The following is a 14,957-nucleotide window of genomic DNA, read 5'->3' as shown; positions in this document are numbered from 1 at the left end:
TAGGGACCGGGGCAGTAGGAGGAGTTTGCTGTCGGGACCGGGGAGGTGCAGACCTGCAGGAGAAACTTGAGTTCTTCTGACCTGCCAGGAAGCAGAGGAAAAGGAAGCCAGTCTGTCCCTTGCTGCCTTTGTTTTTTTACCCTGTTGTGCATGCTCTGCATTCCTGGTATCTTTCTTGGGTAGAGACAGTACTAGGAAAGTGAGAGTTGTGACTGGATTAGCTCACTAGGTTTAAGCACATGTAACATTATCAATCAGGACTTAGTACTCATTTAAGCAGCAGGGCCAAAATAAGAACTGAATATCTTAGAAATGAAATTTTGGGAAGGGAGAAAGCTGAATCCTTAGTATTTAAAAAAGCAGACAGGAAACCAAAGCTTTATTTTTATTCTTTAAAAATAAATTTATTTATTTATTTTTGGCTGTATTGGGTCTTTGCTGCTACGTGCAGGCTTTCCTCTCGTGGCGAGCAGGGGCTACTCTTCGTTGCGGTGCATAGGCTTCTCATTGCGGTGGCTTCTCTTGTTGCGGAGCACGGGCTCTAGGCGTGTGGGCTTCGGTAGTTGTGGCACGCGGGGCTCAGTAGTTGTGGCTCGCGGGCTCTAGAGCGTAGGCTCAGTAGTTGTGGCGCGTGGGCTTAGTTGCTCTGCGGCATGTGGGATCTTCCCGGACCAGGGCTCGAACCAGTGTCCCCTGGATTGGCAGGCGGATTCTTAATCACTGTGCCACCAGGGAAGCCCAAAGCCTTATTTTTTAAAACCAGGGTTTGTGAGTTCAGACGATATGTTGGCAAGTATTCCTGTATATGGGGTTAAAAGTGACATCAACTGTATTGCTTGTATGCCGCTTTTTATGTAAACTGAAGACCCAGAATTCCAACATACTAATCCATTTGTATAGTGAGTGATACAATTTTCAGACAGTTTCTATATAAATAAGTGTGCTTTGAATAGGTATTGCACTTAGATGGTTCAGAAATCAAAACAGTATACAAAGATGTACTTTGAGAAGGTCCGCCCCACTCCTTCCCCTGTCAGCCCTGTTGTCCCATCCCGTAAGTAGCTGCTTGTATTAATTTTGCATGAATCCTTCCAGTGTTTCTTTATGCAGATAGAGCAAGTATGAATATAACGGTTAGCTTTTTAAAATTTAAGGACTTATTTAAAATTCCAATGAAATGTGTAATGAAACCTTAGAATGTAACCCTAAAATGTTCAATATAAATAATGGAAGGGAACATTAAAACTGCATGTTTGGTCAGTGATAAAAGATAATGATTACAAGTGAAATGAATGATTAAACATTCAATCATAAGATTAATCAAGATGATGTTAATTGTTGTAAGTCTGCTTTTATGTGTATAATGTTACTGGTTTAAGTAGCACATTGTTCTTAGGTGCCATTTGAATGATTTATTTAAAGTGACTATAGAATTACTTCTCACATTGGTACCAAACTTGGCAGTGAGACTTTAAGTTGTTCAAGTGCTTAAGTGTCTCAGCACGCCAAGGGTTGGGAAGCCCTTATCTGTTGGGGATACCTGAACCCAACTGCACCTGCCATTCACGGAGAGGGTGACAGGGCTAGGTGGGTAGTTTGCCCAGGTCGTTACTTTCTGCAAATTCATTCTGTGGCATAGTTTTTCTTGCTTAGACATCCTCAAAGGTAAAGATCATGTGCGTGGAATTTGGAAGGTAGGTACTTTTAAAGGCCACAGTACTGAACAGTAGTCAGCCCAGGAGAGGTAAAATATTTGAGAGCTCTCTTGGCATTTCCCAGTAAGAGAGGCATGTGGTTCATTTCAAAACAGCTTTCTCAGTGAGAGCTTTGTGAAACTTCTAGGGTATAGAATTGATGTTCCACCACCCTCTGTTTCTTTTGATTTCTTGGTCTTTTTTTTTTTTTTTTAAATGACAGCCATCATTCAGCATTTTTGACTTTGACGTGTAAGAGGTTAGTTCATTCTATGACTTAGATTTACAGAATCATTATATAGATGGTTTTAATCACAGTTTGTGATCATCAACAATTCCTTATTTTGTAGAAGATGGTAAAATAATACCGGAGAAAAGCTAGGATACATTTTTGGTCCCAGTAGTTTGTGCTCATTGGAATAGGTTGCTGAAAGGCAAGATTTTCACACGTATTGCATCTGAATCCCTTCACTTCCTGGACTGATGATATGGTAATAAAGTACCTGTGCTCCTTCCTGGTGCCATGTTTAGGCCGTGTGCTGGTTGCACTCACCTGCATCGGCTGCCACGTCCAGTCAGGTCCTGGGGCTGTGTCCCACCCTGATGTTCTCACACCTTCAGGGGCTTGGAGGAGATCCATGAGTTATTCCTGTTGCTGGAAGTCTCACAGAAACCTTCGTTTGTTCAGAATAAAATTAACCAGCTAATTAAAATATCAAGTGCCGTTGCTTTTCAAATTATGTAAAGTCAGTTTGTTAGCATTTAAAGTGGGAATACGTGTTTATCATTAAATCAAATTGTTTGGTAGATAGACTATTTCAGGATAGTTTCTGGTAGGGGGTGAGAAGGAGGAAGAATAGTATTGGGTCATGAAATTGGGTACCACTAGTCATATTCATGGTCCAAGTCAAATCCATCTTTTTTTTTTTTTTTTTTTTTTTGCGGTACGCAGGCCTCTCACTGTTGTGGCCTCTCCCGTTGCGGAGCACAGGCTCCGGACGCGCAAGCTTAGCGGCCATGGCTCACGGGCCAAGCCGCTCCGCAGCCTGTGGGATCTTCCCAGACCGGGGCACGAACCCATGTCCCCTGCATCGGCAGGCGGACTCTCAACCACTGCGCCACCAGGGAAGCCCTCAAATCCATCTTTTAATAGGAGTGGCAATTTATTTTTAAAATTTTGTAGTTGATTTTATTATTTTATTTTTTAAGTAAAGATTTTGTGTATTTAAGGTGTACAGCATGATGATTTAAATCAAATCCATTTTGTGTGAAGTCTTTCTTGTGTACCTCCATGGCTTTTTTTTTTCCCCCCCTCTTTCCTCTCTCTCCGAACTTAGTCTGTGCCATTGTTTGGACTGTTAGTCGGGGAATATCTTGTATCTTCATCTGCTCTGTCATTTTATTCCCGTTTTGTTGGCTTCTTGACTAGATGGTGGGATACTTGAGGTAGGGACCTTTACCTTACCATGTTTTTTTGTTGTTGTTTGTTCGTTTTTGTTTTTGTTTTAAATTGCTTTCCTTTGTGCAGGTGGGAGCAGAGAATACTGATCAGTTTATTCGGCATCTTAGAGAGCATGTGTAGGATTCCATTTTTTAGGAACTCTAAGATGTCTCTCAGATAATTCTAGTAGAATTGTTACATCTTAAAAATATCCTAGTTTTAATCGATGCTGTCTTGGTAATAAAATAATACCACAATTAACATAGTTTATTAGCTGTTACTGGGCTAAGTTTGGTAAAGTGTTAAAAAAAGTTATCAAAAATGTTAATTTAAATACTATTTTGAAATTTATATTTGACTATCTGACAAATAAAGAATTTGATTTTGAAAATTTTTCCTTTTGTATCTTGTCACAGGGCAGAAAGAAGCCCTGTAGGAGGTATGACAGAATGTCCCGGAATGTCAGGTGGTTTTGTTTGTTTGCTTGTTTTATTGAAATATAGCTGATTTATACTGGAATGTCGAGTTTCATCATTCTGGCCTTAACCTTGGAGGCTCATTGCCACCACTGGCAAGTAGTCATTCCCATTTTGGCTTAGGAATAGTGACCACTGTTAGTTCAATATTCTGTTCAAAATTTATTTCTTGAACACTTAATTATATGCCACACAGTATGCTAGTTGCTGGGAATGTGGAACAGTAAAGGTACAGACAGTAAATGGGTAACACATAGTACCAAGGTAGTTCCAGGTGGTAGTAAGTTCAGCAAAAGAAATGAATAGGCAGGTTATGAAAGGTGGGGACTTGGGTGGGTGGGGTGCTTTATTTAGGTTGGGCTGAAAAGGTGTATCTAATAAGTGAGAGTTAAAAAAATGAGAAGGTGGCAGTCATTGGAAGAGCTGGGAGAGAGCTTTTAGGTAGAGGCTTAGCAAGTGCAGACTTCAGAGGATCAGCAGTTGGCCAGTGGGGCTGGAGGACAGTGAAGGAGGAGAGGCTCTGACATGAAGTTGAGAGGTAGGCAAGGGCCGAGTGGCCTTGTGGGCAGTGGTCAAGTTTTGGTTTTATTCCAGCTACAGTGGAAGTGACATAGTCTGATTCCTAAGTCGATTACTGTGGCTGCCATGTGGAGAATGGTTTGAAGGGGGTAAGGGTGCAGCCTAGAAGCAGGTATACTAGTTAGGAGGCTATTTCACTGGGCCAGGTGAGAGATGCCTTGGACACTAGTGGGGAGAATGTTGAAGTAATGTCGTGGTCTGAGTCGGCTTGTATTTTGGAGGGGGGCACCCAAGGAGACCTGTTGATGGATTGGATGTCAGGAGTGAAGGAAATAAAATTCGTCAGGGTTGTCTCCTTTTTGATTCGAGCAAGTAGATGGCTTAAATGAGATAGGGATGCCCTGGGGAGGAACAGGTTTAGTGGGAGATACCCAGTAGGGATCTGAGTGCAGATGTCGAGTGTGTGGCTTGGAGGCGAGAGGAGCGGTCTGGCCTGGAGAGAACTTGGGTGGCAGTACCATATTGGTGCTCCTTAGAGCAGGGGGTTGTATGAGACCGCTCTGGGAAAATGAGTGTAGGTGAGAGAAGCAGACTCAGAACCAAGTCCTGGGATGTGTAGCCATGTAGTGGTTGGCCAGAGGTGAAGGAAGAAGCCAGGGATTCAGTCTTTGAGAGTTGGAGGAAAAGAAACCACAGAAAGCCAAGGGAAGGGTATCAGAGAAAGTGGGTGTGGTCATCCGTACTGAAAGGTCAGTAAAGTGAAGAAAAAAGGCATAACCATTGGATCTGGTGAAGTGGCAGCAGGGCCGCGGAGAGTGGAGTGAGGCTGGAGCCAGACTGCCTTGCTCCACCGCCCAGCGGTGGTGTGCTCTCGACCGTGTTACCTAGCCTCTTGAAGTTCCAGTTTCTTCCTTAAGATAGTACCTACTGTGACGGTTAAGTGAACTCAGTGCCTGAACGTACTTAGAACGGTGTTAGCCATTATCATCACGATGGTCAGTGGTGACCCTGGTAAATTGAAGGAGATGATGCAGAATTCCCTTCCTCTGGACTCATCTTGCTTTAGTAACACCTCCCTGCCCTCCTCCCCCTTCTCCACAGACACAAAGCACGCTGCGTGGGGAAGGGTCCACGTTTGAGATTCACGGTATAGGAAGCATGTGGTTCCCCCAAAGGCCTTCCGGCTGGGAATCCATTCTGGAAGTATTCGTGTCTGTTTTGTCCTGAAGTCATGTATAAGTCCTATCTTTGAAATTTGACTATTTCTTGTTTGATTGTTTTAGTAGAGAAGTTAACCTAGTATAGTGAAAAAAGCACAGGCTTTGTAGTCAAACAAACATGGGTTTGTTTCTCAGTCCTGCTGCTTATTAACTGTGTCTGGAGTGACCTCTTTACCTGGCTCCCTGTGAAGCTGAGATGATTACATGCCCCATACTTCCCAGGCTGTGACAGGTCTAGGTGCTCTCATGTAAAGGCATGTCGTGGTTTATGGCACAGAGCAGGCCTCCAAGGAAGGTATTAGCTCTTATTGGCCATCTTTGGTCTCTTCGGAATGCAGAAGAAAATTAAAATTAAAAATTTTTAGTATTTATACATTTATCTTCTGCTTCCATTGTTATTAACGGTTATGTTGTCTTACATCCAACGGAAGTATTTCTAAAGAGTTTTAGTGTTGTGAAGGTTTCGGACTTCAGGTGCCCTTGATATTCTGGGGAACAGCTTTGCCTTTAATGGTGCTCCTGGCCCAGGCTCAGGAGGATTTGCCTGTCACCGTTGCCTGTGTCTTATTAAGATCTCGTCTTCTGGGAGCTCATTTAAGGGAGGCACGTGTAGCGATCCTCCTGGCTTCAGCAGGAATTTCAAGAGCATCGTTTGCTTCCCAGAAGAGTTGTCAGTAAGGGACCCTACTGGAAACCAGCGGGAATGTGAGAAGAGATCAAGTTTCAAAAGCATATAGGAATTTGATTGTATGAGTCAGGATGCTGCTTGTTTTGTTCTGGTTTAAAACTCTATTATCTTGTTTCTACTTAGTGTTACCTGGTTTTTGATTTGTATTACTTTTCTGTTAGAATCCAGGAGTGCCAACGATGGGGATCTTCACTGAGCCTGGCCCAGTCAGTGCCCAGTGTGTGGTGGGCACTCACCAGATGTTAGCCGAAAGACAGACAGTGATGCGCTGCCTTTGTCATCACCTTTGTGCTCTTCTTTGGTCTGAGTGTGGAACTGTATGAAGGAATATGGCACAGAAGTTTCTTATATCTTAGAAAGAGTCTCTTCTAAATAGCTGTCTCCAAGTGCTTTACCTTCTCTTTGTTCTTTTTTCAGTTTTATTGTACATTTGACATCGACTTTAAAATGTATATAATTTTTCACAATGGAGAATGAAAATAATTTAAAATATTGTTTCGAAAGGGCGTTGTAAAGAAACGAGAATTAAGGTGATAAGAGAGCACCCAAGGGTGCATGGGCTGGAGACACACGCCAAAGACAGACGGCTGCTTCCCGCTTTGTCACTGCCGCCCGTTTGATGGGCTAGGGCTCCAGACAAAAATAGTGTCTCCAGCCCGGTGGGGGTCTTTCACTCCTGAAAGAATGCAGTGTATATAGTTTAAACTCTTTAGCAGTAGAATTTATCAATAAATTTTATTTCCTACAGGTGTAGTGTGAATTTAGATTTTTATTGGTTTTCAGAGTTTATATTACATTGACAGTCCCCTGAGGGAAAGATACAATGTATCTCAGTCTTTCTCGAAGTATACAGTTTAGAAAGTCCAAGTAAAAAGCTTGAGGTAATTGTGTTTTAATTGTTTAGAAAGGGCGTTACTAAATACTGTTTAAGCTTATGTATCAGATACCACATCAGATCTTGTTGAAGGGCTTCAAGGAAATTGTCGAATACAGTGTGGTCATCTTATTTAAAATGCACTTAAATGTATGAATAGACCCAGAAGCAAGTAACCTAGCAAGGTATCTGCTTTGGGTCCAACAGCCTTGCAGGAGTTAAAAGTAAAATTTATCAGACATCAATAGTTTATTGAAGAAATACTCCTTTTTGCTTCATAATTTGCAGAAGGCTGGAACTGTCAGTCATGATGTACTGCCTCTTGAAATTAGTCAATAGAGCAAACAGCAAGAATTGCTGTGGGCAGAAAATAAGCACTGTAATCATGACATAACTGGGGTCAGTGATTTATGGATTTCAATATAGTCGTAGCTGCATATGATTGAAAATTTACTAGGTCACTAGTGCACCAAAAATTTTATTCACAGCCTCCAGGCATCTTTTGAAATGTGCAACAAAATAAAAACCTCTGAACCTGTTTGGATACTGCAGACTCAGTGGATGACATGCCAGCCCAGTGAGTCTCATTTAAATGTAAATGTGTCATAAACTTTTGTACCGTACTCTTTAAAAAACATCAACTACTTGAAGGGATAATGCATGTGAAACTGATTTACATATTGAAGTAGTAAAAAAGGATCTTTTTATAATCACGCTTAAATTCTTTTATTTTAAAGTTGGAAGCTGAAGCTGTTCCTGAAGTATCTGAAAAATATGAAATTAGTTCTGTTCCCACCTTTCTGTTTTTCAAGGTAAGGATAAGATGGCAGAAGAGGTCGTCTGCCTGCAGTGGGCCACGGGCTGTCTGTGCTGGTTCCTTTGCCCTCTCCCCTGCTCCCTAAACATTAGGCATTTGCTTGCTCCTGGCTTTGCCCTTCTTGTAGTCTCATCGTTTACTTGGCCTTAGGGGTCCTGGAAAAGGGGCATGGACTGTGGAGGTCCAGCCACCAGGATTGGAGAAAAATTCTAGATACATGGTTGTAAACCCAGCATGTTCCCTGAGTTGGGTCAGAAGTTGGTTGTTTGGGGCATGTGCCTGGACGTAATGAAACATCTGGCTGGTTCTGGTTTGATTAATGACTCCTTTAGGAAGTGGGTGCAAATCAGTGCTTCAGGGTACCTCTGGGTGTTAGCATGGTCCCCCAGGTACCTCATTTATACTTAAGAGTAGATTTGATCCCAGCGAGGGTGGGGAAATCCTTTCTGACCTGGTTTGAGAAGTAGTGCCGTTTTCCTAGTATGTTCCTAAAAAGAAAGAAGAAAATTATTTATTTCTAAAATTGAGATGCATAGCAGGTAATCTGTAATCAGAGTTTAAAAAACTTTTCCAGTGATGATGTTGACCTCTTTAAAAACTGGCTAGAGCTATGGATTTGTGCTCGTTGTAATTTTAGAGCCTGAAATATAGAGATGATGAAGAAATGCACACATACTCTAAATGACTTTTTTAACTTTAGAATTCTCAGAAAATGGACCGATTAGATGGTGCCCATGCCCCAGAGTTGACTAAAAAGGTTCAACGACATGCGTCTAGCGGCTCCTTCCCACCCAGTGGTAATGAGCACCCGAAGGAAGACCTCAGCCTTCGCCTGAAGAAGTTAACTCACGCTGCCCGCTGCATGTTGTTCATGAAGGGAACTCCTCAGGAGCCGCGCTGCGGTAAGGGGCTGCTCGGAGGATACTCACCGGGAGGGGCGCAGTTGAGGCGGTGCGCTCTGTGCAGGCTGCGCCATATATCTGATACTTGTGTTCAGACACCCTTAGAAGAGTGGGACACGTTATAACTCCCAGGAGATTCTATAATCAGGTGTGAGAACTCGTTTGCAATGTAGACTTGGAGAATGTTGGAACCAAAAGGCATCTTGGAAATCATCTGATTCAAAATCTTCGTTGTCTACTACCTAAGTCCCAGTGAAGGTGACTTGCTCGGGTCACTGGGTAGCAGAGTTGGGATTAGGTTCCGGCTGCCAGACTGCTGTCTCCATTAATGGGCTTTTGGGCTGTACAGTTAATTTTGCTCTTAACACTTACCTCTCTTTCTTGGCAGCCTCCTTTTATTCACATAGTCCAGATTCAGCAGTTTGAAAATGTACAGAATTGCAGTAGTGTTCCTGTGTCTACCCGGTGTACTTCTATTTTCTCTCAACGTCTCATGACTGTATTATTCACCATTGATGTCAATTCCAATTTGTAGCTGCTCATAATTTAAAGATTCCCACTTCTGTGGCTTATAGTCACTCTTATTGTCTTACCACAGGTATGCTTGGAATTTTGTCCTTGAGTAAGTCTCAGAGTTATTTGGCCCCTCTGGTATTGGGGTTACGTTGTTTTCTTTTTACTGTGCCTTGTACAACATTATTATGCTGCATAATGGAGCATTTAATGCCTTTTGGTGATGCATGTTTGTTTCAACTGCACAGGAGGGATTTATTAAGACAGGTGGCAGGAAAGTTGAGTGTGTTATTGATGTGATTACGGCATGGCCAGTGTGACTTTACAATATAGCCAAGCTTCCAATATAAAGTTAATTGTAAATTCTTCCCTGTATAGTTAGCAAATTACATATTAAAGTATGGAACAGTCTAGTTGTAAACGTAAAGTTTCATGATGAATTCTGTCTTAGGAAGATAAAGAAATGGTTCCTTTTTCTTTCAGTTAGGCTTGAAAATTTTCCTTGCCAGTATTTCCATGTCAGATGCCTGCTGTTTGTGTATTGAAAGGCTAACTTAGTCTATACTAGAGTTAACCAAAGATAGCAACAGATAGTCTCTGTGTTTTGGTTGTTGGTTTTTAATGGATGTTGCAGCTGGTTCAATTTCTCCCATCAGGCATGAAAATCACTTCTGGTACTTTATGTGGTGACCTAATAACAGGGACTTAAATCAGTCCAGTGGATTTTATTTAATGCCTTCATTGAAGCCTGAAGTGCTGTAGAACTGGTTGTAAGATGTGGAGGAACCGGTGAGACAGGTTATACACAGGAAACCTACAGTAAAACCAGTAGAGTATTATTTCCTTTGGGAATGAACAGTAGTGTTCTCTTAATCGTTTCTGAATAATAACCTAATGAAATTGGCAGCTGGTAAAAACTGAAGCTTAGGGAAGGTATTCTGAGGCAGCAGAGGGGAAGGTGATAGATACACTGGAAAGCCTAGCAGACTAGATGTCACGACAGGTGAGCTGCAGTCCTAACTGCCCCTATGCCTGCCACCTGCCTTGATAACTTGAGGTACAAATCAGTTACTTTCCGTGTGACTTCACTTCTTCTTTGGGTGTTGGGGGTTGGAGCCAGTCTTGGAGAGCCTTTTCAATTCAGATGTTATATGATTATTCAAATAAATTAGAATTATACTTAGAAATAATCATTTTTCTGCTTACCTTTTCATTAGACTGGATTTATGATGTATTTCTAGTCATTTTTATATTAACCGTCTGAGTGACATTTGGAAGACTGTACAAATAACGAGGTAGAATAAAAAAGAAACTTTGAAACATTTCAGAGCAATAGGAAAAAACGCTGTATTATAGACATTTAGATAAATACTTGGGGAATTAAAAAAATATTTTGATACATATTATAAACAGAGTTTCATTCCGTACAAGTACTTATTTTATTGTTTATAATTTTTATAACTACACTTTAATAGGCTTTTCTGTTTCCCAGTATTTTGGTTTCTGTTACATCATGTCTTTCTATCACATGTAGTAAATAGATTATTTTAGAGTTTTGGTATTCTTTGAAAAAACATCTACTTAAGGATTAATTGGGAGTCTTTTATTGTGACTGTGCCCTGCTGCTTCCTTCACTGATGCTGCTCTGATTCTGTTTGTCCTTTTCTGTGTGCACTGCTACACAAACTGCCTTTATCTTCAAACTGTTCTTTTACAGGAATGTACACGACTTTCACCCTCTTCCTTTCTGAGCCTGTTTAGTGGACAATTGTTTTTGCTTTTCTGGTGGTATGTTAGAGATGAGGCGTAGGCAGAGCCTCCTTTATAAAAGAATGGCCATCAGTGCTTACGAGCTCAAGTGGCTGGTATTTCCATATTTTGCACAGCATTCACTTTGAAAGCACTACCGTCAGTAACATGCATTACTCCCTTTGGACGCCCGTTGTGGAGTAGAGCTACACTTGATTTTTCATTAGTGGGCCCCCACCTTGCTTTCAGTTAATCAGAAAAACATGAATGAATAACATTTAAATTTTGCATCAAGGAGACCTTGAAAGCCGTTTCGGGGTCTGCCCTGGAATCTACTTGGACTCAGCCGAGCCCCTGCACATTGCACATCTCTGTCTTCTCGACCTTCACTTTTGGGCTCTACCTAGAGAATGGTATGGTGTATTAGGAGCCTGACATGTTGATAGGGTCTCAGTCGTCAAAGAATTAGATTATCCTTATTCTGTGCTGCTCAGGAGGACAGGAAAGAGAGGGCTCTCATGTTTTAGGATGCTTTTCAAGAAGAGCTGAGATGTACATCTTTTTAAACAGAATGATAAATCCTTCAACATGCAGGTTAATCAAGTTATTTGGGAATTCTTGTATCTATTTCTACTAACAAAGCTTTTAGCAAAGCAAAAGGTATTTGAACCACAGTGCAAAAATTTCTCCTGCAGTGAGAGTCATCTAACTGTTTTACTTTTTAAATCAGACACAAAAACATTGCAGGTTCCACAGTGTTCTTTAGGGTCTCGTTGTTGTTACGTAGTGGGACAGTTAGGCTCCTTATTCATGTCTTCTGTCATGAGCAGAAATGATTGTGGGTAGAAATGGTGGTTCTGGGACAGTTAAACGTGGTTTTTCTACTTTTAAATATTTTTATTGCATGCATGAATTTTTCCTAAAAAAAGTGGGTGTAAACATTTTGTTATTAGAATAAAGCCTTCTCACTATTTTATCCTTAAGCATAACATTCCAGTCTGCCTCTTTAACCCTTAAAAATGCAACTCTACCAGTCAGTCTTTCTAGTCTGCATGTAATTGCCTAAAGCAAAAATAAAGCTTTTTCTCAGCCAGTTACAGTAGAAGTGAGTTAATATATTGGCAACAGAATAACTATCAGCAATCAGCCGTTAGCTGTTTACTAATGAACTCCCAGATGAATGAAAAATTTCAGAATCAGTGTTTTACTTCGGGCTGTACATGAACTTAACACTTCAGTTGTAGGAAAAGCAACTTATGTGCTATACAAATAAATACTGGTACTTCATCTCAATGAACGGCAGATCTAAAAATGTCTGGAGCCAGTAATAGATCCGTGTTTTAATAGTAAAAGTGCTTTTTGCAGGACATCAGGTAAAGCCTCTTCATACAGTTAATTTTATACTGAATTTCGTGGTTTGATTTTATTTAAAAATAATTGCAGATGCTGTTAAATCTTCCAGGAATTTTGAATCTGAAGGTTATTTTCCAGCGGATTACGACTGTTTGAAAAGAAGAATGATGGAATGTGAAAGAGTAGAGTACAGAGTATTGAAAAACAATGGGGAAGAATGAGCTTATAGAAAGAAAAATACTCTCTTTTCAGACAAGACTAATAGGTTTATAAAAGATTGATATTCACACTCTTATTCTTCAGTACTAATGTCATAATAAGAAAATGATGTCAAAAAAGTACAGAACAAAAAAAAGTATAATCAAATCATGGAACATAAGATTGTCACTACAGTGAGGTAAAAAAAAAATCACATTACATACTTTGGGGAATATAAATAGTTTTAGAAAAGAAACTGTCAAGTTATGACACCAGATGAGAAAGGATACCAGCAGTCTACTGACAGTTCATGTATAACAACAGAGAAGATAGCTCTGAAATTCAATGTGCTGTATCCATTCTAGACTAAAAGAGAACACACTGCTTCTTGATTTTTAATTTATTCTGTTTAGGGATGATGAAAATTGAGAACTATTGAAATGGGTACACAGGAAGTAGTAAAAGGGCAGTAGAAAGCAAACAGAATTGGGTTTCCAGGTATGGTCAAGTACTAGTTAAAAATAACAATTGTAGAGTTTTTTCCTCCACCCAGTGTTGATTCTCATAGATTCACAGAACAGCAGAGCTGGGAGGGACTGTCTGGGCATCCATGTCAGTCCCCTGATTGATGGGAAAGTGCAGGGGGGCAGAGGTGGCTGTCCAGGCCTGAACTGTGCCTCCCCTTGGTGAATGGAGCTGGTGCTGGGGCTTGAGGTCTCTGCTTTTTGGCCAGTACTGTTTTTCCTACAACAAAAATACCTAATATTGAAGAGGAACTTCGATAAATAAACATACTTTGTTTTTGTTTGTTTGTTTAAACTCATGATACTTTAAAAAGTTAAGCCATACCTGAGCATGTGATGTGGTTCAGCGTCAGAGAAGGGGTTCTTGGACTTTGCTTCCTCATTACATACTATTCAGCCATGCTAATTAAATCATTGATAAAATAGAGGCAGGCATCTATGTTCAGTAGATAACATGTAATCTGAATTAATTTAAAATTGTGTGTATTTGAGAGAGAAGTTAAGTTCTTGATTTTCTTTTTCTGTACGCAGGTTTCAGCAAGCAGATGGTGGAAATTCTTAACAAACATAATATTCAGTTTAGCAGCTTCGATATCTTCTCAGATGAAGAAGTTCGTCAGGGCCTCAAAACCTATTCCAATTGGCCCACCTATCCCCAGCTCTATGTTTCTGGAGAGCTCATAGGAGGACTTGATATAATTAAGGTTAGACTTGAGAAGACTAGACCTTATAAAGAATTTTCATATTTAAGCATACTTTTATAAGTGCTGTATTAAATCTAAAGTATGAATTTCTTAAGGTTCTACCTTTATGAATATGAATCTGAAATAAATACGAAGTATTTCTGATGAGATGATTCATTAATATTTTATATTATGGCATGAACAAGGAGATTTATGTTATAATAAATGTTTCTTAAACTTACATGTATGTTTATTTTAGGAGCTAGAAGCATCTAAAGAACTAGATACAATTTGCCCCAAAGCCCCCAAGTTAGAGGAAAGGTAAGCGTTTTAAAAGTTTCAGTCTGCTATTATTTTAAAAACATTTTTAAATTTTCAGTCTTTGCATTACTCTTTCTGTGTAGAAATCAGAGATTTGCTTTTATATGCCAAAGTCATAATTGTGTCATTTGCAAACTAGTCATGCAGACTTGGGAAGGTCTGATTTGGATGGAGAAAATTTTGTACCGATTTAATGATTATGTGGAGGATAGTCTTTGTTTGATAGAAATGTCATTGTCACCATGGAACGACCAAATTTTAGTTCTCTCCATTTCGGAGCTGGGATCCAGTTGTCTTGGCGTTCAGGTTTTAGTAGCGGTTCCTGCTCACAGCCTAAAGCTGGCTTACTTGTGTTTTCTTCTGTTGCTGTCACTATCCTGGTAGAACGCTGTGAAAAGTGGTTGAGTGTGGAAAGCAGATGCTGTGCATGGAGTTCGTGTGTAAACACTTGGGGGAATTCTCACTGCCTTTCGAAGAACTGGTAATTTAAAAATTTGAGGAGATTTTAGAGCTGTAAAATCTCTTTTAGTTTTATGAAGGATCTCAATCTGCTTTCAGAGACTTTATCTTATAGAAAGTTTGGGCTTTGGCCAGTAGGAAGACTTAAAGTTAGGATTTTAAATGTAATAAATATTAATTAATGTAGAGGATTAAAAAGCAATTTATTTTGAAATACAGCAGCATATCAGCCATTCCTAGTCGGGGCTTGACTTTGTAAGGTAAAACTTCCTGTTGTAATTTTCTTATCATTTAACATTTTGAGATTTTCTAAAAGTGTTTAATAATAAACACCTCATTTATCTGTTTCTGATTCATGAAGTAGTCCTCATAGTTTGCATGTATGTCGAGCTGACCTTTAAGTGCCACATTTTCTCACATGATTGGCGCCTTTACTGCCTTGTGGGTAGAAAGTGCTGCCCCTGGTTCCTTTGATGCTCTGGTGTCTCCAGTTGGGTTTCTGCTGTGCGGCCTGGCGGCCATGGAG

The 14,957-nt window shown here is 40.3% G+C and overlaps 1 protein-coding gene across 2 annotated transcripts in view; it reads left to right on the top strand.

Annotated features, from left to right (window-relative positions):
* GLRX3 (glutaredoxin 3) overlaps positions 1 to 14,957 on the top strand; it is a 31,229-nt gene that overhangs the window by 6,335 nt on the left and 9,937 nt on the right. Inside the window, exons 2-6 of one of the 2 annotated variants that reach the window (XM_060286269.1) lie at positions 7,401 to 7,489; positions 7,650 to 7,724; positions 8,430 to 8,631; positions 13,500 to 13,672; positions 13,911 to 13,972. In XM_060286269.1, coding sequence (XP_060142252.1) covers positions 8,442 to 8,631; positions 13,500 to 13,672; positions 13,911 to 13,972 — 425 coding nt within the window. In that variant the 5' untranslated portion in view covers positions 7,401 to 7,489; positions 7,650 to 7,724; positions 8,430 to 8,441. The remainder of the gene's footprint in view (positions 1 to 7,400; positions 7,490 to 7,649; positions 7,725 to 8,429; positions 8,632 to 13,499; positions 13,673 to 13,910; positions 13,973 to 14,957) is intronic. The other variant, XM_030832111.3, reaches the window with a different exon arrangement.

This window comes from Globicephala melas, chromosome 16 (assembly GCF_963455315.2).
Source record: "Globicephala melas chromosome 16, mGloMel1.2, whole genome shotgun sequence".
NCBI classification, from domain to species: domain Eukaryota; kingdom Metazoa; phylum Chordata; class Mammalia; order Artiodactyla; family Delphinidae; genus Globicephala; species Globicephala melas.
This window is presented reverse-complemented; position numbering and strand designations above follow the sequence as displayed.